Raw genomic sequence first — 25,750 nt, 5'->3', positions numbered from 1 at the left:
CCTGGCACATGGAATAGCTTATTTCTCTTTATTTTAATTTGGGTCCCAGAAAGATTATCTCGAATATTGAAATACTTACATTCTTCAAACCAAGATTCATGCACATCTTTATTTAGTCACCTAAAATATTCTGTGAATGTGTCACCCAGTATAATTTTGGGTAGTTGAAAGCTAAGATTTGCGGTGGCACTGCCAAAGCTCCACATAGAAAAATGTGTGTATTTGCAGCTAGGGCCACGTCCACTCATCCTGAGGATTTAACTCTGTGTCAGTTCTAAAATAGTAACCAAAGGATCACATCCAGAAGTGAACACCTGGGAAAGTTGTGTGAACTTGAAATTCTAGTAGCTGAGGGACTATTAAAAGGAGAGGGGAGGTTTGTTTTACTTGGGCAGTCATGAAACCTATTTTTACATCTCTGAAAGCCTGCCAGACAGGATTCCATGTGTACTGAGTGGGCCCAGAGAACAGGAACCCCACTGGGTAAAGGTTACAGGAAAGACAGACCTTGTGCACGACAAAGAAAAGACCTTGACCTTGGTAACAGGTGTCCACATGGAAATAAGCTATTCAAGAAGTAATGCCTTGAATGTTGCAGGGGGCGAGGTGGCTGTGTGCCTGGGAAGGTGGTACACAGAATTCGGGCATTGGGTCGATGTCCTGTGTGTCATCCATTCCCGAGAAGCTCTCTTGGTGTCATCTCTCTTTCCTTTCCTTTTCTTAACAGTTAGAACAACAGAGGCAGCAGTTGCTTACTGAACGCCAGAACTTCCACATGGAGCAGCTGAAATATGCCGAACTGCGAGCCCGACAGCAAATGGAACAGCAGCAGCACGGGCAGAACCCTCAGCAGGCACACCAGCACTCAGGAGGGCCTGGCCTGGCGCCGCTCGGAGCAGCGGGGCACCCCGGCATGATGCCTCATCAGCAGCCCCCTCCCTACCCCCTGATGCACCACCAGATGCCGCCACCTCACCCACCCCAGCCAGGTGAGAGGCAGGCGGCGCACGCGGGTGAGGTCGTAATCATCCCTGTGGCTCAGTGGCAGAGGAGCTAACCACACCCGTGACAGTTTGGGGCTAGGACCGTGACTAGGATGCCTGTTGTCTAGGTAATTGTAGGCAAGTGAGACCCGCTTGTATAGCCCTCACCACACAATGCTGGCTGTGTGCTGTGCTGTTCCTGGTGTGATGCCCTTCCTCGGGTCAGTCAGCCTCCAGTTGGCTGGTATATCCCAGAGTTCCTTAAAAATTAATTCGTGGATTGTCTGCGCTTTTCTTCTTCTTCTTCTTCGTCTTCTTCTTTCTTTTAACTTACAGGCATTTTTAAAGATAGACACCCAAAAATAAAAACGCAGTGAACTCTTATGACCCAGCTTCCACACCCATCACTTTCCCACCATTTTTCACTTTTTGTTAGAGAATCTACCATGGGCAAAAGGAGAGCGAATAGTGTAAGAGTCTCTCCATATATACCTCTTGCACGGCTTCAGAATTGCCAATATTTTATTTATTCCTCCTCACCCTGGGGCAAGAGGTAGACTTCAAGATATATCTCTAGCCAATGGAAATCTTATTCTTTAACATAACTACTATTATCACACCCATAATTCCTAGTACCATTAACTAAATGTCCTCAGATGCTTCATTTGTTTGAATTGGTGTTCAGATAAGGTCCACACATTGTATTTGCTGATAGGTCTCTTAAATCTGTCTTAATGTGCTAACAGTACACCTCCCCTTCTTTTATTTTATTTATTTATTTTTTTTAATGCCATTCATCCACCTGTGACTGCCTGATTGTGCCCGGGAGGTGCATGGTGTCATTTTGCATGCTCTTCTCCCCACCTACCTCTCCCACACATCTCCCGTAAACCAGAGGCTTCTTCTGGATACGTTACCAGGTGCGGGTTCACTTTTTGGAAGCTGACATTTTTCATCTCTCTTGGTGACATGAAGGTTGGTCGGTGGTTCTAGTGTTAGGCTGACCCGTCTGCTACAGAGTTCCCTGGCAGACTTTCCCAGAGGTTTTCTGCTTTTGAGAATTGCTTCTAGATGAGCTCTTTCATCAGGCCTTGCAAAATGGTGAGACGTCTCTGTTGATCTTCCCTCCTGCATTTCTTTCTATTCGTTCATTTATTAGCAGCGATTCTTTTATTTAAAAAACAAAAATCAAAGAGACCTTGGTCAATCATGTATTCATCCAGAAAATGAGTTCCTTACAGGAAAGTCTGGATAAAGGCTTCATCCTTTCTCTTTATTGGTTCCCTGAATAATGGATTTCTAACCACTGTCTTCACCAGAGGTGACCAGGAAGGGAGTGTGTATGCTCTCCGTGTGTGTTTTTAGTATTGTGGATTTATGTATTGTATATTTTACTGTTTCAGTCTGTTATGGACATTATTGTGTTTGATGCTCAGGTGGTCCTATTTGTAGCTTATGGGAGCCCGTTCAAGCTGGCAGCTACCCACGACATTTTAACCACCTTGAAAGTTGAGCTCACAGTCCTTTCAAACTTAACTACCTCCCCTAAACAAAGATTACCCACCAACATCATGAAAACCTAAAACATAGGGGCGCCTGGGTGGCTCAGTGGGTTAAGCCGCTGCCTTCGGCTCAGGTCATGATCTCAGGGTCCTGGGATCGAGTCCCGCATCGGGCTCTCTGCTCAGCAGGGAGCCTGCTTCCTCCTCTCTCTCTCTCTGCCTGCCTCTCTGCCTACTTGTGATCTCTCTCTGTTGAATAAATAAATAAAATCTTTAAAAAAAGAAAATTAAAGAAAAAAAAAGAAAACCTAAAACATACCTTTAATTGTAGCTTTTCTTCCCGCCATGTTCCTTTCCTTTGTAGAGAGTGATGTATATGGGTGTGTGCTCATTGATCTAATAACACTCATCCTGTAAGAGTTTCATAATTACACTCTCATCATGTGCCAGATGTCTAGCAGAGCCCAAATTTGTGTTTCCTGGGGTGGGATGCAAATTCTCTGGCCACGGCTCGTGCAAATGAACTAAGGTAATATTGGGAGACCCTTGCAAGCCAGGGAAGGTCCCAATGTGATGATAGCAGCTAGCCTGACTGCCTCAAATGACAGAGTCTCTAAATCTCATGGAAATAACCAGGGATGTGAGCCTGAGAAAGCCGTGACTGAAAAAATTGTGATCTTGACAACTTGTATTATCAACATGGGTCATTCAGTTCGCCACCCAAAACATATTTTATGTATTAATTTTTCTGGGCTTTACTCAAAACGGGCTAGGTCGATTTTGATTGGGAAGCATTCATTTCACACATACACGACTTAAATTACAGCTGTGGAATTTACAACCGCCATCAGGCTTGCCACTTGATCTAAATGATGATTGTGGATATAATTGTAGCAGTCTCCCCTCCTCACAGTGTAGGATTCTTTCTTCCTTAGTCTTTCTGTCTGCTTGAACAGATTAAATTCTCTGTATGAGATTGAATTTTCTTCAAAATTAAACTTCCAAAAGATAGAGATGCTTAACCGAGTGAAGATCACAAAGTGATTTTTCAGAAATAGTGCTTATTTTTAAAATTTATTCCTAAAACTACTGGGGATTTAATGGGGAAGTTCCCTATGGCTACTTGGTACTTGGTTCTGGCTGGTGTTAAGCATCAGAATCTATAGTAATTGTTCATAGGAGCTCCAACATCTGCATTTAGCTTGTAAAAGATGGGAAGAGAGATGCTTTTGCCTTTTCCCTTAATTACATCCTGGTGAGGATAGGTTTTTGCAGGCTAGGCCAGTCACCCACCTTGTTCTGCTTGCTTGTCATTGTCCTTACTTTACCGCTGAAGACCAATGTGTGACAGGGACCATGTGGTCTTGCTGCCTGATGGACCAGGATTTGTACTGGGCTCCATCCGATTCCAAAGTGATAACTTCACACTGCGCCATGACCCCAGACTAAGAGGGGACGTACAGCAGATTGAAATACAGCTATTCTCTTAGGGAGGCTATGCCAAAGAAATGAGGGTTCATAGAAATAGCCTTTAGAGGGGCACCAAGTGGCTCAGTGGGTTAAGCCTCTGCCTTTGGCCCAGGTCATGATCTCAGGGTCCTGGGATCGAGCCCCACATTGGACTCTCTGCTCAGTGGGGAGCCTGCTTCCCCCCCCCCTCTCTCTTTGCCTGCGTCCCTGCCTACTTGTGATCTCTTTCTCTGTCAAATAAATAAATTAAAAAAAAATTTTTTTTAAATAGCCTTTAAATAGAAATAGGGAGTTTTTCTCTTATTACTTTCTCACAGAAATAAGCTCTTCTTCAGTGATTTTTTAAACAAAAGGATTGTTGGGGCGCCTGGGTGGCTCAGAGGGTTAAGCTTCTGTCTTCGGCTCAGGTCATAGTCTCAGGGTCCTGGGATCGAGCCCTGCATTGGGTTCTCTGCTCAGCAGGGAGCCTGCTTCCCCTCGCTCTCTCTTCCTTCCTCTCTGCCTACTTGTGATCTCTCTGTGTCAAATAAATAAATAAACAAATCTTTAAAAAAAAAAAAAAAAAAGATCGTTGCATGTATGATGAGACTAAAATCGGTGATGAGATCATCTTTTTTCTTAGTTTTTTATTGAAATATAATGTATGTATGAAAAAAGACACAAATCATGAGTATTCAATGAGTTTTAACAAAGAGAAGATACCTGTGCAACCATTACCCAGAATCCTCCGCTATCTTCCTTTCTACCTCCTTTTCTCCTGGGGGCGACAGCTATCCAGGTTCCTAACAGCAGTGAATTAGTTGGGATGGTTTTGAATGTTATCTGGAGGGACTTACAACATGACTTTTTTTTCTGTCCAGTTTCTTTCACTCAACACTTGATACCCACCCATGTTGGTGTCAGTGGTTGCAAGCTTATTTCTCCTGTTTGCTGTATGTGGTCCATTGTGGGGCTCTACCTCGTTGTATTGGTCTGTTCTCCTGTTGATGTACATTGATTAGTTTCCAGGGTTTGGTTGTTACAGATAGTAACTGCTACTGTGAACATGGGTGTGCACATGTCTTTGGTAGACATAGGTAGACATTTTTTAATTTATTTCTAAATTTAAATTTAATTAACTAACATATAATGTATTACTAGTTTCAGAGGTAGCATTCAGTGATGGATCAGTCTTTTAACATCCATGCTGATTCCATCATGTGCTCCTTAATGTCCTTCAATGAATTATCCCATCCCCCCAACCCACCTCCCCTTCAACAACTGTTTGTTCCCTAGAGTTAAGAGTCTCTTAGAGTTTGTCTCCCTCTCTGGTTTTGTCTTGTTTTGTTTTTTCCTCTCTTCTTCTACAATCCTCTTTGTTTCTTAAATTCCATATGTGAATGAGATCATATAATTGTCCTTCTCTGATTGACTTATTGCACTTAGCATAATACCTTCTAGTTCCATCTATGTCTTTGCAAATGGCAAGATTTCTCTTTTTTTCGATGGCTGAGTAGTATTGCATTGTATATATATATATACCACATCTTCTTTATCCGTTCATCTGTCAATGGACTTCTGGGCTCTTCCCACAGTTGGACTGTTGTGAGCATTGCTGCTATAAACATTGGGGTGTAGGTACCCCTTCAGATCACTACATTTGTATCTTTGGGGTAAATCCCTAGTAGTGCAATTGCTGGGTCGTAGGGTAGCCTGTTTTCAACTTTTTGAGGAACCTCCATGCTGTTTTCCAGAGTGGCTGCACCAGCTTGCATTCCCATCAATAGCAGAATAAGTATACGCTTCTGTTGTGTGTGCCCCAACGTTCCTAGAATGGGTCATAGACTGTGCATATGTTCACATTAGTAGATGCTGCCAAGATTGTTCCAGAATGGTCACATGGATTTACATGCTGGCTGTGTGAGAGTTCTAGCAGCTCAAGGTAATCATTTTTCTTAATTGCCCCTTTTATGAGGGTGCTTTGGAGTTCAAATGTAAAGTTAAATCAAGTGTGTTAGTAAAATTAAGAACAACAGTAAATTGAACCCACATTAAAAGTTGCTTTAGTATCACCACTTCCGAAAAAGCTGGTGACAGATGAGCCAAGGGCGCCTTATTTTGTTACCAGCTAAAGGGGCCTTCTAAAGCTGGGCCAGTAAGGAAGTCGGTGGTGTTTTGGGTGAAGTTCATCCTCAGTCCCTTGTTTAGTGTGTCAGTTAAGAATTTTGAGTTTGGTCCTTCCAACTGTTGTTTCCTAAGTCCTAGAAAGGTTTGCAGGCCACAGCCTTTATGTTGGGAGCTGAGGATAATTATCCAGATCAGTTGGCTAGCTTTTGGTATTTGGCCAGAATTTATGGTGTGTGAAGGAAAGGGAAAGCAGCCTCTGAAAAGCCAGCAAGGCTGGGGAAGTGGTGAGGTCAAGACTGATTTATCACTGGATGGTTAATTTGTCCAGCTCTCTTACTTAGGGTTTGTATAATTATGTAGATAAATCCTCCATAAGCTTTCCTCCACAAAACTGTCCATCAGTTAGCGGTAGAGCCCATTACAATAGTGGCTCAATGTCACAAATCTGCCGGGCTGTCAAACACATGAGCCTGGGCCCCAGAGCGGCTGGTATAAACCAACACCCCTCCTCTACCACTCCGTAATTCATTCACATACTTAGAATTTTGTGTAGGGAATACTGTCTTTATGCTGTTCTCACTCCTCCTCAGTGCTTATTGTTTGGTCCTGCTCTGAACCTGGGAAGTCCGCCTTTGTGTAGGTTTCATTTCGTTCCTGTCTCTGACTGTCCCAGATTGGTCCGTTCCCTACCAAACAAAAAGGCAAAGGATGTATCTCTAGTATGTTTCTGGTGTATAGAGAGCAAATGGAGACCTGGAGGTGGCCACAGGCATCTTTGGACCGCCCTTAGGTTTTGCTCATCTTGATAAAGTACGTGCCACTTCATTTCGTCTTTACATTTCAACTGGAAAACTGTGATTTTATGAAGTGATTTCTAGAGTCAATCCTTATGCGTTCTGCCTACACAACTGCCATTGAGGATGGCGCAGGTGAACGGCCATGGTAGCAGCCGCTTCTGGAGCACACACGTAGCATCCTTTGAGCGTGCCCTGGCCTGTGGTACCCGTGACAGCACGTGGGGAACCAAGGAGAGGGGCCTGGGTCGCAGCTGCGGCTTCCTGAGGTGCTCTTGACTGTGCGGCTTGCCTTGAGCCAAGAGGACCCCTCTGATGGCTGGAGGTCTTTAATGTCAGCACTCCCAAGGGCCTCAGCCTGTTCTTACAGGAACACAACCCGTCAGTGAGTTGAATCAAAAGGAAATGTGCACGTAAGCTCTGCCCTCCGCTGGACATTTAGAGTCACTGAGGCGCTTTGGAGTTTTTGTGGATCTGGAATGAGCCACCTGCCTTGGGGAAGCCTCTGCGTGAAAAGCGGAAGAAAAAGGACATGTTGGTTAGGTACCTTTATGGTTTCCTTGTGGTTAATAGTAGAATGATCTCTGGAAGTGCCTAAAAAAGCCGAGGTAGGAATGGATCTAAATGGATGAGAACTCAGACATGGTAGAGATGATGTTTTAATGACAAAACTAAAATTAGTGACATGTTGGTTGTTGAAGGAAATTTCAACCAAGGCGTTAGTCACTTGGCTTTTAAGCCCCCAAGTTAGACCCACTTCGACATTTCTACCCGTGAGAAACCGTGCTCAGGAAAGAATTCCATCCAGTCATCTCTGCCCAGCCCACTCCCTGGACTCCCCACACTGAAAAGGGAAAAGCCAAGTTTTTACTATCTTCGGTGCCTTTGGTCCTGCTCGCATCATGTGATAACAAGGCTGCTGAGCCACTTTCCGGCTTAGCAGGTTACCCTCACAAAGAGAACAGTGAGGGCCCAGTCTTCAACAAAGAACGTCTGTCTTGGGCGCCCCCGGAAGCTACTGCAGGAGGAGCACTCCCGGAGGAGCCTGGGCTTCCCCTCACTTGGCCCTGATTGTGTTATTTCCGTTCTCCAGGGCACTCAGCCAGGGGATGTGCTGTGGACGGTTAGAAAAGGGAGTGATGAAATGTGCCCAAGATTGGAAATTCACAAGTTCCCTTTCCTAGTTTCATGTTCTTTCCCCACCTGCCTCTTCCATCCCAAAGAATAGAAATCCTTAAATAATATTGCACTGGGCATGATGGGCATCATGCTTTAGTAAAAGATCTAATAAACCTGAGAGAGTGTGAGGGATTTTTCCACTAGGCTAAACCTAATTTTAGCAAACCTTTCCATTTTTCAGGCTTCAGATGCCTGCTGTGTTTTGTGTTTTGTGTTTTGTGTTTTTTTTTAAGCTTGTATGTAGGTCAAACTCCCACCAGTTTTTGCTTTCATGCTACTGTTTTGAAGCCGTGTCTCATCTCTTTCTCCCTTTCAGCTCCCTTTCTACCAGGAAGGGAAATACCTGATTTTTTTTTTTTTTTTAATGACAGAACATACAAACACACTCTTCATTTTGTGTGGTAAGGCCTTCTCCCGTGGCTTTCTTCATATATAGTAAGAGGTCATGGCAATGCCTTCAGACATTGTCATCCTTGTAAAAAAGCGGGGAGACCTTTGTCGGACACCAGAAGAAAATACAGGAATACGTAAATTTTAAAAGACCAGAGTTTGCATTACAAGAAATTGATTCTGTCTTCTCTTCAGTCCTCTTTTAAATTCTGCTTCATTTCAGATTTGATCCTTAGAAATCAGCTTTTCCAAGGAAAGAGCTGCTCCTTCAAGACACGGTGGTGTAGGTGTTAAGGAGGAGAGAATGAGCCTCGAGGGCAAAAAGATCTGGGTTTGAACCTCAGCTCTGTCTCTGCTTCTAGGGAACTCACAAGCCAAATTACACAGTCCCTCTGAGACTTTGTTCCTTATCTTGAAACTGGGTTCTTTCTGTCTCGCAATCTAGCCAGTAACCTAGAGGATTCAATAAAGTCACTGTCATTGCCTGGCAAATGGCAGGCCCTGGCTTAGGATGATATCCTGGTCTCCCTGCTCTCTGTTCCCTAAATCCACTGTGCTGATACCCAGCACTGTGAGTCGTACAGCATGTGACAGCACTAAGCTCCGGATGGCACAGGGACATCGCCCTCTCTTAGTGCTCCTTGCTGTCCTGAGAAGTGTTTGTGCAAAGTCCGATAAGCAGAAGTAATCTGTTTCTTTCTCTAGCTCTTCCTTTTTGCTGCCACCTCTCCAAAGGAGCCACTGTCCTCTCCCTCACACCTGTGCTCCAGTGGCTTTATTGCCCTGCTACTATAGGAAGGTGGGAAACCTGTTTTCAGAATACTTCAGGATTTATAGTGAGGAAAAGAAGTTCCTTGCAACTGTTGGTCTTATGGCCTTGGAAAACCCTGAGGCTGCCCTTCCACAGCTTGTTGCCATAAAAATAGAGGGAAACAGGTAAACAGGCCAAGCAGGTAGCTTTGGAAATGGCACCACTGAGCCCTGCCAGCAAGAGCCATCAGCCTCAGCCCAGTGCCTGTTGCATAGGCGTCACTTCACAGGTCTGGGTCAATCTGCAACTGATTCTCCTCTTTGCCAGATTATTTCGTGAATAGCTCATTTCCCTGCTGGAACCCCCACACTGAGCTGCTGGTTGGAGACTTGTTTCCTCTCTGGAGCTGTGTGTGGGTCAAAGAAGTGACCTGTCAGTTTAGTGGCAGCCCGGCTTGCATCGCCCAAGTCTGTGGACCCCTCCTCCAGACTCTTACCTGCAGGGGGCACTGTGATCGCAAGCACCATCTCTGGAGCCACAGGACCCACGTCCCTTCCAGGCTCCCTGTTTACACTTGAGGACATTGACGAGTTACTCCACCTTTACGTCTTCTCCTTTTATAGATTCTGTGACTTGAAACACCAGTTGGGCTCCCTCAGTCTGCGAGCTAAAAGTTCATTGTCTAGCCAGACCTGCTTATCTTCCGGAGTTCTAGGGGACAGTCTATTCCTTGTCTCTTACAGCTTCTGGTGGCTGGCAGCAGCCATGTGTCTCTTAGAAGGACACTTGTCATTGGATTTAGATCCCACCAAGATAATCCAGGATGATCTCCTCATCTCAAGATCCTTAATCACATCCACAAAGACCCTTTTTCCCAGTATGGTTGCGTTTACTGGGTTCCAAGTATTAGAAAATGTACCACATATCTGTTGGGTGGGGGTCACCATCCAGCCCACTGCAGGCTACCATATGTTTGGTAAATTAAAAAATTGCTCACTGCAGCGGCACCTGGGTGGCTCAGTTGGTTGTGTCTAGCTCCTGGCTTTGTCTCAGGTCATGGGATCAAGCATCGCATGGGGCACCACACTCATTGTGGGCGCTCTGCTTGAAGATTCTCTCCCACTGCCCCTCCCTCCCTACTCGTGCACATTCTCTCTCTCTCTCTAACAAATATTTTTTTTAAAAATTACTGCAGGAGGGGTGCCTGGGTGGCTCAATGGGTTAAAGCCTCTGCCTTCAGCTCAGGTCGTGATCCCAGGGTCCTGGGATCGAGCCCCGCATCAGGCTCTGTGCTCAGCAGGGAGCCTGCTTCCTCCTCTCCCTCTCTCTGCCTGCCTCTCTGCCTACTTGTGATCTCTGTCAAATAAATGAAATCTTTTAAAAAAAAATTGCTGCAGGAAGCAGGGCAGTCTTAAAACTGATACAGGAAAGAAGAAAACATGGTGGCTAGAACTAAAGTATACACCTTAGGGGGTGTGTTTTTTGGGGTGTATTTATTTATTTGACAGCACAAGCAGCAGGAGGGACAGAGGAAGAGGGAGAGAACATCTTAAGCAGACTCCACGCAAGTGTGGAGCCGGGCGCAGGGCTTGGTCTCATGACCCTGAGACACCACCTAAGCCGAAAATGACAGTTGGACGCTTAACGGACTGCACCACCCAGTGCCCCAATTTTTCTTTTTTTTTTTCTTTAAATGCTGGCTATTATATTAAATCCTTTCGCAGGAACTGTTTCATTTGGGCATCAAATAGTGTGGTGGAAAGAGAACTGGATTTAGAGTTAGAAGACTTGGATCTGATACCTCTTACAAATTCTGTGACTGTCAGAAGGCCCTTAACTTTTCTGAGCTTCTGTTTTCTCTCTGTACAATGAAAATATTGCTCTCACAGCATGTTGGAGGAGCCAGTGACATAATAAGGCACTGAAACAAATAAACAAAGCCATAGGGTGAGATTGGGGCAGATCCCTAGTTTCACTCTGTATAATCTCAAGAAACCCAGGCTCTGGGCACCCTCAGTGACTTGCCCAAGAACACTTGATCTTGGTTGGGGTGACATGGAAGTAAGATCACGCTGTTTAGTTTTCCAGTCTGATGAGTTCCCCCATACCTGCCCTGTTGAAGATGGTACTGAGTGGCTGCTGACAGGGATCCCCACTGGTGAGCCAGGAGTTGGGGCAGCCCCCAATTGCTCTTCACATCCAAGCGTAGACCTCTGACTGCTGAAGCGAGCAGCGGTGGGACTGCACAGCTGTGTGCCGTAGCACTTCTGTGAGCGCTCATCTGCTGTGCCCTTCCTTCTTCATCTACCAGTAGTCATTCTGGCCTTTTTTGGTAAAGGCGTGCCTTACTCTCTTCAGTTTTCTGGAGAGAGAAGGGCTGGCAACATATTTTTCCTCACTTGCTCAAGGCCTCTTGTCCAGACTGAACTTGGAAGAAGGAGGTGGCTGGTACCCACTGATACACAGGTTGTATTGGCTGGTCTAGCGCATGGTTTCCATTGGCCACGAGTCCATGAAAAGTTCTTTCATCTCCAGGTTGGGAAATGAGAGCTCCAGGCTTAAAAGTGGGCCTCGTGTTTCCAGCAACGAAAGTATCTGCTCTCTTCCCTATTACACCACCAGAATACCTTTAGAGAATCACTCTTAGAGACTTAGGGACTCGGGAGCCTCTTGAGCAGTGGCAGGCGACTGGCTCCATGGGCCGCTGCCCACGTGAGCCTCTGGGATTTGCGTATCTCCCGGGCAGCCCACCTCCGCCTCCGCGCGCTCCTCTCACTGCAGGTGGCCTGGCCCGTGTCTCCCGCTGCCAGAGCCGGAGCCCTTGCCCGTCCTCCCTACTTCATCCCCGCTGCACTTCGCCCGTTGAATTCTCTGTCCTTCCCGCTGCACGCTTGCCTTCTGCCTTGCTCTCTCACCCCTTCCCAGGCCGCCTGTGGGTGCTGCCTCTCACCCCTCAGCTCCTACCATTGTCTACTCAGCCTGCCCTCCCGCAGTCCCCGCTTCTCTTGGAAAGCTCTCTTGCTCTCCTCTAGACTCCAGCTCCTCCGCTGGAGCTCCTCTGTTCTCAAAGCTCTCTGTCTCACAGGCCGTCAGCCTTACACTCCCTTCAAAACCTGTCACCAAGTCGTCGCCCCATTCTGTGTGTAGGGCTCATCCCCACAGCCCCTTTGCTGTGAGTCCTGTCAGACAGACCGTGGGTCACGTGGCTCTTACTTGAGCACTTTTTTTTTTTTTTTTTTTTTTAAACACCTTTTTGAGCCAGTTGTTCCTCAGGCAGTGCCAGCAGCAGCTAATAAGGTGATGCACTTACCTCAGGGAGTGGCAAGTGTGAAGGTGCTACCGGTGAGTGGTTGCTCTCGGGAACAGCGGGGGTGACACTTGTATTGTTTGTTGATGGCATAACTCCAGCTGGGCCTTGTGCTTAGGATAGTCTGCTGTTGTCCTGTCTCTAATCCCCTCCTTCACTCCTTTGCAAGTCATCCAAAAGCCGAATCATTCACAGGTATGTCCAGTTGGCTGGATGGTTTCAGGTTTTTGGCCTGCTCCTTTCGTGGTTTTCCCCGAATGTGCCTTCCACGCTGCTCATCTGTGGAATGTATGCCATGCAATATATTTGATAGTAGTTCCTTTAATTTCCATGCCCCTCCCTAGATTGATAGGCTTTCCATCTCTGCCTGCATGTGGCCTAGCGTCGTGGCCCATGCACCCAGCAGCTTTGACTTTGATGGTCAGTTGGTGTAAGAATGGGTGGCCATGTTGGCCCCGCGGTGAGTGCAGGGCCTGCCCTTGCCCTCTCTGAAGCAGTTTGATGAAGCTGTCCTCCAGTGGATGGACCTGGGGGACTCCTGGTGGGCTCTTGCATGATCGCATTATAGAGCACAGAAAGCTGGGCCTGAGAGCCCCCAACTTGCTGTCCTTTTTGTTCTGAGACATACGGATGTATTTTGCTTTCTAAAGATTATTTTTTCAAAGATAGTAGACCACCTCTTCCCCTGACTCTTGAACCTCTGGAGTGCTCTTTACTGACACCCCAGTAGTGAGGGTCTCCTCCTGTCCCTGGGTCAGGGAACAGACACTAGAAATAGATGGTGTGAGGCTTGAAACTGTGTGTCTTTTTCTTAAGACAGGCCTTTTTCTAGACCGTAACCAAGAACTCCCGGCAGGTTATCTCCAGGACTGCTGTCTACATTGTAACTGATCGGGAGCTATCAGTCCCATCTCCCAAATATACAAGCTGGGACCTTAAGCATTCTTACTTCCACCTGTCTTGGAACTGCCTAGAAACCTGTATTTAGTTTCATACAACTGACCTTACAGACATGCTGAAGTCCCTAGATTTCAAAACAAAACAAAGCACCATAGATTCTCTTTCCTTATTCCATAGAGAGTATCATGTGCCGTGAGAGAGAGAAGCATGCACTTCCACCTTGGTCTGTGCCCATTGAACTATTCTCCTTTGTTTGTAGCTCTTTAAAACCAAGCCCAGCAGCCAAACCACTGAGTTTAAAGCAGGGTTGGCGAACTACAACCTGTGGGCCAGCTCTGGCCCACTTCTGTTCTTGTATGGACTGCAGGCCAAGAATGGTTTTTACGGTTTAAATGGTTGGGGGAAACTCAAAAGGAGAGTGTTTATATCTCCTGAGAATTATACAAAATTCACATTTCAGAGTCCATAAATAAAGATTTATTGGGACACAGTCTCAGAAATTTGTTATCTGTGACACATGAATGTCACCTGTGACTGCCTTCATGCTATAGTGATAAAAGTTGAATAGCTGTGACAGAGACCATATGGTCTGCAAGGTCCAAATATTTACTGTCTGGGTCTACAGAAAAAGTTCGCTAAACGTCCTGAAGGCTCAGCATGAAACTGCAGACAGGAGGTGTTTTACTTTTCCTGTGTCTGGCGTCTCCTCTCATCGATTTCAAACCAATAGGAAGAGGTGAAGGGGTTGTCTGTTTTTCTTGCTGTGCACCCCCCACCCCCCACCCCCGATCACAGTGCTTCATGGTGGGGGCTAGAAGGAGAGGCGTTTTCATGAACAGGACTTGGAACTTCCAATCACAATCCCTTTATAATGTTGATTTCACAGTTGTGACCAATATCCTTTCACACATACCCTCCCACGAAGCCCCTGTGGGAAGCTTAGTCTTGACTAGACTGCGCGCTGACGTGCAGTAAAAGTCTTCTCCATCCCCTGTGGCCTGTGCTTGGTGTTTTGTGTTGTCAGGAAGATGTAGGATAAGCCACTGTCCACCCACTAACAAAAACGAATGTTTTCTTGTAGGGTGCTTTTCCTGTAATTGCTTCTCATGGCTACCTGCCTGTACCAGGATTTAGAGTGGCCATGAGCTCCATAGACTGCCCCATTATCCTTCCTCCTCCCAAAAAAACGGAAATCTAGACATAGAGATTATTATAGATTATTGCTCTGTTGGTATTTCAGAGCTTTGGAGGGTTAGGTTTTTGTATTTAGCAGTCCTGTGCATTGATTTGATCCCTTTCTCCCCAGTACACTTACCTTCATACTTTAAATCTCCTTCCACAGGTCAGATACCAGGTCCAGGATCCATGATCCCTGGGCAGCCCATGCCAGGCCGTATGATCCCCACCGTTGCAGCCAACATCCACCCCCCTGGGAGTGGCCCAGCACCTCCTGGTATGCCTCCAATGCCAGGAAACATCTTAGGACCCCGGGTACCCCTCACGGCACCTAATGGCATGTGTAAGTAGCGTGGTACTACTACTTCATCACCATAGTGGGGTCTCTCTGGGTGGGCTGGAGGCAAGGGACAAAGGCTTTATTCTCTAGATTATCTATAGTTTAGCAGGTCCATGGACAGTGCAGCCTGTGACAGTGGGTTCCAGAAGATCGATGTGTGGCCTGTGCTCTTCAGCACCCCTGATGAGCCGGTAAACAGGTGATGAGTGCAGATGCTTACAGTCATTTGGCCTTGTGTGCCACAGCCTTTGTGGCCTGTACTCTTGACCCTGAGGTCTGTGGGAAGGCCGGAAAGACATTCCTCACCTACTCATCTTTAAGCTTCTCTAGTTCGAATCTTATTAGACATATTGAATTGCTGGTGGTTTTCCTATAGAAGCCTTTTATGGATATGGGGTTCAAATGTAGAGGGTGTAAAGAAAAATAAGAACTAGTTTAAGGCAGAAATCACAAGTCTTTTGTGCTCCTCTGGGATATTGCTAGTAGCGGCTTAGACTCAAGAAGGAGTGTTGAGGGGCTGTGTTGAGAAGGACTAGGAGGTCCTAGCGGGCTCTGTGGAGAAGGCACAGGTCCTGCTGGGCAGTGTCTGGCATGTGTATGAAGCCGGGGCTTTTCTCCAGTAGACCCTGGTCTCCCCCAATCCTGGCCTCCAGAGGGTTGCTTCAGAAGCTCTGCCCTGTCCTTTACTCCTGTCGATCTCAGAGTGATCCCAAAAGACAGCCAGTGGTGGCCAGGTGCCCCAGCCACATCTGTGATCCTGATTCATTTACCAGTTCATGTATGTGCCAAGGAATTAGCTCCTATTCACAGTACAAAGAGCTAGGACTCAAGAATTCCTGGTCTCCAGGAGCCTTAGTTGGGAAAACAAGAAATGAGTGAGTAGAGAGTAGTCTATAAGATTTGCAGGTTACCCGAGACTCTGAAGTGCTTTGAGTGTACTGTAGTGCTCAGGAAGACTGCCCAGAGCCAGGAGGCAGGCTACACAGAGGCATGTTTCTGGACCCCTAGGGGCTAGGACAGAGTAGGTGCATGGAAGGAAGACAGCAGTGTGGCCGCATGTGAAGATCATGACAGTAGAAAACCTTCTCCCTTGGGTCCTTGGTCACCGATTGCATTGTAGCGGATACTTTTCCTTGGCAAGAAAACACTGCACCTCGCTGCCTTACAGGGCCGGTCTGCCAAGACAGCTGACCAGTTTGCCATTTAGTTACAGATACGATATCCTTGGTCTTTACACTGGCCAGGATTTCATCCTGAAGGGCCCTCAAGGGATCATCTTGAGAATGTGGAGGGTTTCAGGTGCTCCTCCCACTTCCCACCACAGATGACTTGGCTCTAGGATCCCAGGCAGGCCTCATTGGGTAAGGTGGTTCCCCTCTTCAGGTCTTAGTTTCCTCCACTGAAAGATCAGTGGCCTTCAAAATGCTTTGAAGAGCTTTAGCAGTTTGGTGGAAATCTCCTGGAACGGGGGTGCGGCGGGGGGAAGGTTGGGTGAACTGACTGGTAAGCAAGGCTGTACTTGAATTATTTGTTTCATATGTTTTCATTTCTGACCAAATCAAGAGGTTTAAAAAACCCTGGATTAAATAATCTCTAGGGTTCCTTTGTACGCTAAGCAGCTAAAGTCGAAATAGGAAAGAGCCCCAGACACTCATACTAATTGTTCCCTTCAGGACCTGACCTAGTTTTGGCCAAAAACCCAAGGACTGCAGTTCAGGAGCTGTGGGGCCTCCCAGGACTGTCCAGCTTGTCAGCAGCTGCCTCGAGTGAAGCTCTCTGGTCCTGGTGGAGACACTTAATCAGCAAGAAGTTATTGATAATCTGTTTTGTGCCCACCTAGGCCAGGCACTGAGAGAGAAAGAAAAGAAGACACAGAACTTGCCCAGGAAGGAGCTTTATCATTTAACTGAAGAAGTTAAAATTAGCAGAGAGAACCATTAAAATGCAATAAAATCAAACTAAAATTAAGTTCTGCAAAGGTCTGGAGTGATTCTTGGAAGGGGTGGGCTGCGGAGGAGGTTGGGACAGATGCAGACACCTCAGCACGCTAGCCGAGACTTGGGTGTTCAGGGGGGACCTGACCTGCCCGGCCTGCGGTGGCACCAGCACCTCGAAGGCCACGTTGATTGCCTGCATAACAAAAATCACTTCCTATGTCATTTTTCTTGGAAGGGGCTCTTTCCCCAGCCCTTGTGTTTCCAGCAATGACGAGTCCCTCTTGGCTGTGTTTGCAGATGCCCCACCGCCGCCGCAGCCGCCACCACCACCACCGCCACCACCGCCCGCTGACGGAGTCCCTCCGCCTCCTGCTCCAGGCCCGCCAGCCTCCGCCGCCCCCTAGCCTGGAAGAGGCAGGCAGCGTCCATGCCCGGCGCCAGCAGCTGCAGGGGGGATGACGAGACTTGTGTTCCTCGGCTTCCTTGGGTTTCTTTTAGGATTTTTCTTCTTGCAACCCCAAGCACTCATCCCATATTTCCCTGTCCCCCTTGCCGGCCCTCTCCATGCTCGGACACCTCCTTTGTCAGGTCCGCGAGGGGAAGCCTGTGGGGCCAGTGTGTCCTGGTCATCCTCACGGTAGCCTGCGTCCCCCTGTCCTGCTGTGGGGTGTACTGACCCTTTCTCTGCAGGTCCTGTCAACATGAGAAGTTTGTCTGTTGTTTCAGTGCTCTCCTGCAGTGTTTGGTTTTGATGCTTACGTGGCTAATGCTTTATAATCATTATGTTTTATTATTTTTTTTCCTTTTGTCATTGCTTTAAATGAGAGCATCCTAAGTTCATAGGAACCAAAAAAAAATGGTGATGGGCAGAGGGAATAGCCAGAGGGGACGAACCTAAAGGCATTATAAGTGACCTTATTTCTGCTAATCTGAGCTAAGATTGGTGCTGATGGTGAAGTTTCCTGAGACTTTTGCCTCACATAGATGCACCAAAATTCAAAGAGATGGGGACAGGGCGGGACCCCACTGATTTTACTCCTGGACCGAAAGGACCTCCCTGCTGCGTGGCCCCTTTAGTACCTGATAGGGGAGCGCCCAGCAGTACAACAGACCCACGCTCCTTCCCTGGGCCCACCGGTTCTGGCTTTCTATGCAGATGATTTGTTGGATTAGGGGTGGGATTTGGGGAGGCGTTCCTTCATTTCCTAGACGAGCCAGGGAGCGTTTGAGTCTAGGGCGATGACTGTCCACTGAGTCTAGTCCACTAGTCACTGCTTTGTACTCATTCTTTTTTTTTTCCCCTCTTTAAAAAAAAGCAAAAAAAAAAACAAAAAAAACCACCTTCAAAAAGAAAAGAAAAAAAAAGTAAGTAGATAGTGCTAAACATTTTAGCTCATGGAACTTGGTTAGGATGGCCGGGGGTTCGAGTCCCCAAACTACCTCTTGCAGTCCGGGGTGAGTGGGGCTCAGTGAAGCGGTACTTCAGGTTTGGGGCTGGATTGGAGAAGTGGGGCAAGATCAAGGGCTCTTGTCCCTTCTCGCTTCCCTTGGTGAAATCTCGCATTCCATCTGTCGCAGGGTTGTCAGAGAGAAGCTGGGGGTCCCAAGGCATGCAGTTGGCCATCAGAGCATCATGCTTTGAGGGTTGGGGTTCTCGGACTGAACGATCAGAATGCCATTCCAGAGGCAGAGCCACAAAAATGCCTTAACTCGAGCCCATTTTGACCCCTGCTGATGAATTACTTGAGAGTTCTTGGTTTTCTCTTCTTGTCCTTCTTCCCTCCCCTCTATCCTTCCGTGGATGGGGGCAGGGTATGTTTGGTGGATCTTGATTTCCAAAGCGCCTGGCCTCTTCATGTCACATTCTCAAGTGGCAGTTTCATTGTTTAGAATGCTAAGTGGCACACCTTTTGGATATCTTTTTCTATATATTCTGTAAAGCTTTACATATGAGAGGGTGTAGGGAGGTGTTTATAAAACACCTCAGAACTTTCTTCCTTAGTATCAGAAAGCAAAAAAATAAAACCACAATTAAGATTTGCCTTTCAAACCCTCAGGTGTTGCCTCTAACCAGGTGGCCCTGGTCACCATCCGAGTACTGGAACCAAGGAGACCTTGTTCCTTTTGTGTGTGTGTTCTGGACTCTTGGAGTGGAAATGAGCTTGTTCCTGCTGGAGTTAAGTTCCAATGCATTTGTCTCCAGAAAGATCCCAGTGCCTTTTGACAATGGCCAGGGTGTTCCCTAATTCCCGCCAGTCTTTCCCAAAGGAAACTCATTCCAAATACTTACTTTTTCCACTGGGGTCTTAGAAGGAAAATGGAATTCTGGTTCATACTGTGGTCCCTTGTTAACCTCAGGTCTTTAATGTGATCGCTTTCAAATTTACAAGATCCAGGTGGAAATACTTTTACTATGCCGGTAACAATTCTACAAAATACCTGAATTCTTAACACTGTTATATTTCACTATAAGTGGTGACTTTTCTTTTCATGTCTTTGATCTGGTTTCGTTCCTGTAATACAGCTACCCAATTTTGTGAGGGGGGGAATAATACGTGGTTTTTGTACAAACGTGTTTCTCAGTGTGTTATTTTGGAAAAATGAAGGGAGGGAGTTTGGGGAGATTGGAGGAAATTGATCAAGAAGACCTCATCTCCCTCTTTTTTTAGTGAATAAATAGAACATTTCTGGATTCTAGTCCCATTCTCTGCATTCACACACCAGTCTCTTCATGTGTCCTATGAAGAGTCTAAAGATTCAGCCCCACCTGGTCTGATCCGCAGTGAGTTCAGGGATGCGGGACTTCCTGACCGAGCACCTTGATGATGCTTAAGGAGCATACAGTTAAATGTGCCTCGCCCACTGCTTCCGTGGTCAAAGTGAGGAAAGGTCTGTGGCCAAAAGCCTGGCACCTCCAAGGGAATGAATAGTTTTGATGGGAAGGCTAGAGCATGTTTGTCGGGATGCCGTTTAGAGAGCCCCCAGCTGGAGGCAGACCTTGAGGGCAGTTGGTTTCGTGCACCTTGATGTACTTTTGAGGACAGCCTTTGAGCATCCACAGGTGCAAACCCTGTGCAGAAAACCGGAAAAGGCCATTGCCTTCTAGCTGCTTTTATGAACCCAGTGAAGCAAAAGCAGGGGCTTCTGCGGCGAGCAGTTAGCACCCAGCTCCCCGGGGAGCTGTGCCGGCCAGGTTGTGCTTTGCTGCCGGATCTGTTCAGACTCCCCTCTAGCACAGAGTGCTAGGACCAGTGGGGTCTCCCAGAGTTCTGTACTCCCCAAGGGTGACAAAGGAGGGTAAGCCCTGACCCAGACTAACCAAAGACTGGTTTCTAAACTTGAGTGTGAGCTCTTTAAAAAGTGTAACAGGACATGTGTAATCCACCAGTCTCTCACAGGTTCCTGGGATCCTTACTATGGAGTGGTTCCCCCAAGTGTGGTAAAGGACAGTAGTGTTGCAACCTCAGTACAGATCAGGATTACCCAAAGCATTGTTCAGAGACCGGCTGCTCAGCCCCACCCTCAAAAGTGATGGAGCAGGTCTGGAGTTCTGAAACACCATGTTTTGTTCTGTTCTTTAGAGAGTGGGGGCAGAAGAAGAAGGAGAGAATCTTAAGTAGACTCCATGCTCAGCACGGAACCCCATCGGGGCTCGATCTCACCACCCTGCGATCATAACCTGAGCCAAAATCAAGAGTTGGATGCTTAACCAACTGAGCCACCCTAGCGCCCCTGAAATACTGTGTTTTTAACAGATTTTTAGGGGGTCCTGATGTACCTGGGCAAGGGACCACCCTTGGGGAACCACTAGTTAGGAAGGTTGTGAGGTAGAACAAGATCTCTGTGGTTCCTGACAGCTGATCCTATGAGTTCCATTAATTTGGGAAACATTTGAGGGCCTCTTACTTGCCAGGCATTAGACCCTGCATGCAGTGAAGTCATAGTTATGAATAAGGTAGGCAAGGCTCCTGTACTCCAGGCCACTTAGATTCTTTTGGGGTGGGGGGTGGGGGATACAAGACCATAAATTAATAAGAAATAGGATTATGTTAAATAGTGCTAGGTAGTCATGAAGAAAAATAGTGAAATCAGGAGCTTTCTGGGGGATCATGTAAATGGTCTGTGAATTGGGTGTGCTTATATGATTTCTGTCCTGCTGGGTGCAGTAACCTGAGGGTTCCCCCTCATTCCAGGAAGACCTCATCTGAATAATCCGAGCACCCTTTGTCTGGATACACAGTGCCAGCCCTGAGGTTTCCTTCTGCAAACCTCTCTGCCTGTGGCCATTAGTGTAAAGCCCTTGCTTTCTCTTCTGCTGCTCCTGGAGCATAGCTGCACTCCAGTTGATCCCTTGAAGGAGGACTTATTGGGAACAAGGTGAAAGCTCCTTGCTCCCCTGTGAATGGGTGGTCTCCATCTAAGGAAGTCACCTTGCAGGATGGGATGGAAGCCCAGGACCGTCAGTATTGGATCTCCTTGTAAACGGCTCCCCTGGACTTCATTTCCTGGTGGCTTGTTTTTAGGCCTGCCTCCTCTCTTCTTAGGAAGCACCTTTGACCCTGAATTTAAAACCGAGCTAAACAGTAGTGACCAAAAGGAGAGAGTCCTGTGAATCAACTTAACCAGAGGTTCTCAAAGCAATTAGAGCCAGTTCTCTCCAAGCACCCCCCCCCCCCCACCGCTGCCGCCCTTTCCAATCCGTTAAACCCTAAGGGAAGAGAGACTTGTCTGATCCCCTCTTCCTGCTCCTGGCCTGTCTTGGAGAACTGGGACCAACTTCACTCCCTTCTGTCCCCAGTCCTTGCTGTCCTTCCAGGCCCTTCCAAGCCCACAAAGAACCGTCAGGTGACTGCTAACGGCCACCTTACCACTGCAGACCCTTAGGGTACAGCCTTTGCAGACTTGTGCAGAATAGCCATGGCTTCACACAGTACAGTGACCAACACCTTTGGACAACTTAGACTGGAAAGAAAATCCCTCCCACTCTCTCCTGTGGCAACCTACCACCTCAGGTGCCAGATGGTCCCAGAGGGAGTTAGGAAGCAGCAGTGCCACTGGGTGGTAATAGCTTCTTTGCACAGGCTGATTTCCATGGCTGGTTTGGCCCTGACATTTAGGATTTCCCATAGTCATCCAAATGGACTGGCATTCCTTGTTCCAGGAACTACTGTGTAGTACCTATGGGTTTCCTGAGAATCACCTGGCGAGGTCGCTGGCTGAGACAGCAGGACTTCTGCAGACCAGCCTAGCCGCTGCAGGTCTGAGGCTGTGTTGACTTAAGCTGTGTAGCTCTCTCCCAGCTGACTTGGCTTTTGGGGAATGAAATTCAGGGGCTTCTCCAGTCTTGCAGCAGACCCATTGCCTGGACAAGATGACCACCTCCAGGTTGCGACAGGCCTTTCTAGGAGAGTACTTGTGCAACTGAGAATCCAGAGCAGGGGCTTGTCAGCGCACATAACCCGGGCCCCTGACTCTTGGCTCTCCCGGTAATGCTGCAAGAAGGTCCAGTAGCAGCCCATCACCAAAAATGGTCAGAGCTGACTGACCTGGGACATGAGTTGGGGTTATTGCCATCTTGTACCCCGTAAGAAATCATAGCATTGACTTAAATGCCCAGGTGTAGGTAGGTGCAGGGGGTTGGGGAGGGAGGCTAGGCTTCCATTCTGCCAAGTGAGGCCTGACCTCTGCATCCTGATTCCTCTTGAAACTAAGAAGCAAGGATGAAAACGTTTGAAATCAAGATCTTGGCTCAAGTCCTGGCCTTACCACATCATTAGCATGATCTCAGTGTCAGTTTGCAAATGTGCAAAATGGTTACGAGAAAGACTAGAAACTCTAAAGACTAGAAAGACTAAAAACTCACAGAAATGTTAGTAGTCACTACTAAGGACTTAAATCCTGGAACCACACAGCTTCCTGTTCAGACTGAAGTATGCCCCAACCATGGTAACTGGAGCAGCTCCTGCCCTGGACAGCAGCCCCTCGTTAAGCTAGAGGCTTTCTGTGCCCAAGGAGGCAGGCTGTAGCCATGGCAATGGGCCTTGTGCCTGCCTTGGTGCTGGAGGCAGGTTGCCAAACCCAATAGGATCCTCAGAGGCATGTGGAAGCCATTGCCTCACAAAAGCATCCTTGATGCCCAAATGCACAAGACTTGGATGTGGGGACATGGGTGTGGGCTCTGGACAGGGGTTAATCTCCCTTTCTTCGACTCTCTAGTTCCTACGTCTTAGATCTCTTATTTGGTCCACTCTAACCCCTGTGCCCAGAAAAAGTAATGCAGTCCCTGGACACTGTGGCTACCACTATCTCATAAAGGAGATGGGTTACTGACTCCCAAGGTCATGCAGAGCTGATGCTGTATCCTGCTTTTCCTGTCACATTCCATTGCCTGATGAGTTCCCCCATTCATCTCGAGGCGTTTCCAAACCTGGTGTGCCGTGCTCCGTTCTGAGGTCTAGGGGGAATCAGCGGATAAGTTTAGGTTAAAAGAATTTGCCCCCAAGTTAGGGAAGGGGGTCATTGAGGAAGGGGACATTTCATATTTTATTTTATATAATATGCGTGTTATAATTCAAAAATTAAATTGAAGCCAGCCTGGCCGGTTGAGAGGGTGGGGCATGTGACTTGATCTCAGGGTGGTGAGTGCAGACCCCACATTGGGCATGGAGCCTACCTAAAAATTGTTTTTTTAATTGAACTTAAAAGAATATATTTAAATATTCAATAAAATACATTAAAATGAGAAAGTGGAGTAGCTGGAGTTTTAACAGAGAAATGGGAGAAGGGTCCCGTTCAGAACTTCCTAGTGAAAAACAAGGGAGTGGTCCTCATGCCCCAGCTGTCAAGGCCCCATTGGTGAGGCCTTATTCCAGACAGACCTGCCGGGGGAAGGAGGAGGTAGGCACGTCTCCACTCTCACAACCACCACGCAAGAGTCAGACCCAAATAGAGGAACACAGACTTGTACATAGGCCAAAAAAGAAAATACAGATGTAAGCCACAGACCAGGGAAGCAGAGATGGGGTTGGAGGGTGCGTTAGTGCCTCTGTGGCCAGCCAACAAGTGCAAAGCCCAGCCTGGCCCTCTGCTCAGAGAAGACTGTATTCCAAACCGGTATTTACTGTCCCCAGAGGCAGCATGAAGCCATGGAAAGAACCTCACGAAGTCAGCCCCTTTGCAGGAAGCTCCAGACCCACGTTCTGTGGTGGGAGTATCTGGTGGGAGTTGTCTGGTTGGTGCATGTTTGCTTCTGCCGCCCTTCCAGAACCTCCCAGCGCCTGGTCCTGTGCACTGTGTGCTCCACAGTCCAGTGGGGAATTGCTGTAGACAGGCGATATCACCGGGAGGCTGGGAAGGCTTCGCAGAAGGGACAGGTAATGGAACCAAGCTTTCTGAGCCCGTTTTCCAGGCAGACTTGGAGGGCAGGGAACACCAGCCTGCCTAAGAGGCTGCTGTCACAGGACTGTCTGTGAAAGGAACACACTTTGAACCAAGGGAATGCCATCCAGAAACACGCACTAGGACATGAGGAGGTAGATACTCCAACTTGGTTACCTATGTGGCTCCCTAGCGACAGAAATGGGAGTGTCTCACAAATACCACGGTTGTCACATCTAAGGTGGTGACCCCGAATGTCATTTGGGTCAATAACACACCGGGAGGTGGGCGGTTGCTTTGCGGGATAAGCTACCAGGACTAGGTCACAACTCCCCACCAAGCATGTCTCCGGGGATGAGGGGTCCCTGGCTGAACACCGAGCTTCGGTCAGCCCGCACACTAGTCTGACACCGCTCCTGCAGCCCGCGCGTCCCTAGGCTGCGATCTTGGCTCCTTGGGTCAGCCCAGGACCTTGAGTTTGCTGGTCTGGGACACATGTGTGTTGGGAGGGTGGTGGTGATGGATCCTGGGAGGAAGGGGCCAGGATTAAAGGGCGCTGCCTGGGCTACCCCGAGGAGAGAAGAAAGGCGGGAGTAGCTGTAGTCTCAGAAGGGTCTTGCCCCCTGCCCCTGGGATGCGTTGTGCAGGGCCTGGCTGTGCGAGGTCTGAGCTTTGGCTGTGGACGGATTAGGTCTGATCCGATTAGAGCCTGGGCGGTCGGCTTCGCCCCCTTGCCTGGCGCTGCCGGCGCCTGCCCCGCCCCCGTGGGCACCCGCAGACGTCCCCGAGACCCTTCCCCGCCCCGAACACGGCATTGGCGCAGAAATCCGAGAGGCTCCGTGCTCCCCGGACTCGGCTCATTTCCACACCGCGAGCTCGGGCTTCCGCCCCCTGCGGCCCTCCCGAGCCCCGCCCCGAAGTTGCGGGTGTCTGGGCCCCCGCCTCCGTGCTCGCCGCGTGGCGAGTGGGTTCCTCGCAGGTGGGGGGGAGCCCGTAGCAGCCCTCCACGGGGAGGGCTGGCCCGCCCCGCAGCTCTCCCGCCCGTGCACCTGTCGGCTAACGCCACGCGCGGCGCTGTGCTCCGCACCCACCCGCGCTACTCCACGTCCGTTTGTCTCGGCGTCCAGAGCCGGGGGTCTGTCTGTCCACCGCAGGCGGACGGAGCAGGGCAGGCGTCAGAGCTACGTGCGGCGGGGCGGGCGCGGCGGGCGGGGTGGGGGCGGCGCTGAGCGCGGCAGCGGCGGCGCGGGAGGCGGGGAGGCGCGGCGCGCCGGGGACAACGGCGGACGGCGGCGGCGGCATGCGGCTTCTCGCGCTGCCCACCGTGGGCTGAGACGGCCGCAGCGCGGGCGGGAGGCGCGGCGGCCGGCGAGCCGAAGGCGCAGCCAGCCGGGCAGACCGTGGACAGCGGTCGGCGCGCCGCGCCATGGGCCGAGCCGGGGGCGGGGGCCCGGGCCGGGGACCGCCGCCGCTGCTGCTGCTGCTTCTGGGGGCCACGCTGGTCCTCGCCGCCGGGGCCGCGCCGGGTAGGTACCCAC

General features: G+C 48.7%; 2 protein-coding genes across 6 annotated transcripts in view; both read left to right on the top strand.

The window, feature by feature from the left end:
* The window catches only part of SMARCC1 (SWI/SNF related, matrix associated, actin dependent regulator of chromatin subfamily c member 1), a 169,685-nt gene extending 150,158 nt beyond the window's left edge, over window positions 1–19,527 (top strand). For 2 of the 3 annotated variants that reach the window (XM_059160755.1, XM_059160754.1), the window contains exons 26-28: window positions 728–989; window positions 14,725–14,901; window positions 17,133–19,527. In XM_059160755.1, the coding sequence (XP_059016738.1) occupies window positions 728–989; window positions 14,725–14,901; window positions 17,133–17,239 (546 nt within the window). In that variant the 3' untranslated portion in view covers window positions 17,240–19,527. Of the gene's footprint in view, window positions 1–727; window positions 990–14,724; window positions 14,902–16,571; window positions 16,867–17,132 lie in introns of those variants that run through there. The other variant, XM_059160756.1, reaches the window with a different exon arrangement.
* Window positions 19,528–25,472: 5,945 nt separating this feature from the next.
* CSPG5 (chondroitin sulfate proteoglycan 5) overlaps window positions 25,473–25,750 on the top strand; it is a 34,526-nt gene continuing 34,248 nt past the window's right edge. The window contains exon 1 of one of the 3 annotated variants that reach the window (XM_059160752.1): window positions 25,473–25,738. In XM_059160752.1, the coding sequence (XP_059016735.1) occupies window positions 25,639–25,738 (100 nt within the window). In that variant the 5' untranslated portion in view covers window positions 25,473–25,638. The remainder of the gene's footprint in view (window positions 25,739–25,750) is intronic. The other 2 variants (XM_059160753.1, XM_059160751.1) reach the window with 2 other exon arrangements.

This window comes from Mustela lutreola, chromosome 2 (assembly GCF_030435805.1).
Source record: "Mustela lutreola isolate mMusLut2 chromosome 2, mMusLut2.pri, whole genome shotgun sequence".
In the NCBI taxonomy this organism is placed as follows: Eukaryota; Metazoa; Chordata; class Mammalia; order Carnivora; family Mustelidae; genus Mustela; species Mustela lutreola.
This window is presented reverse-complemented; position numbering and strand designations above follow the sequence as displayed.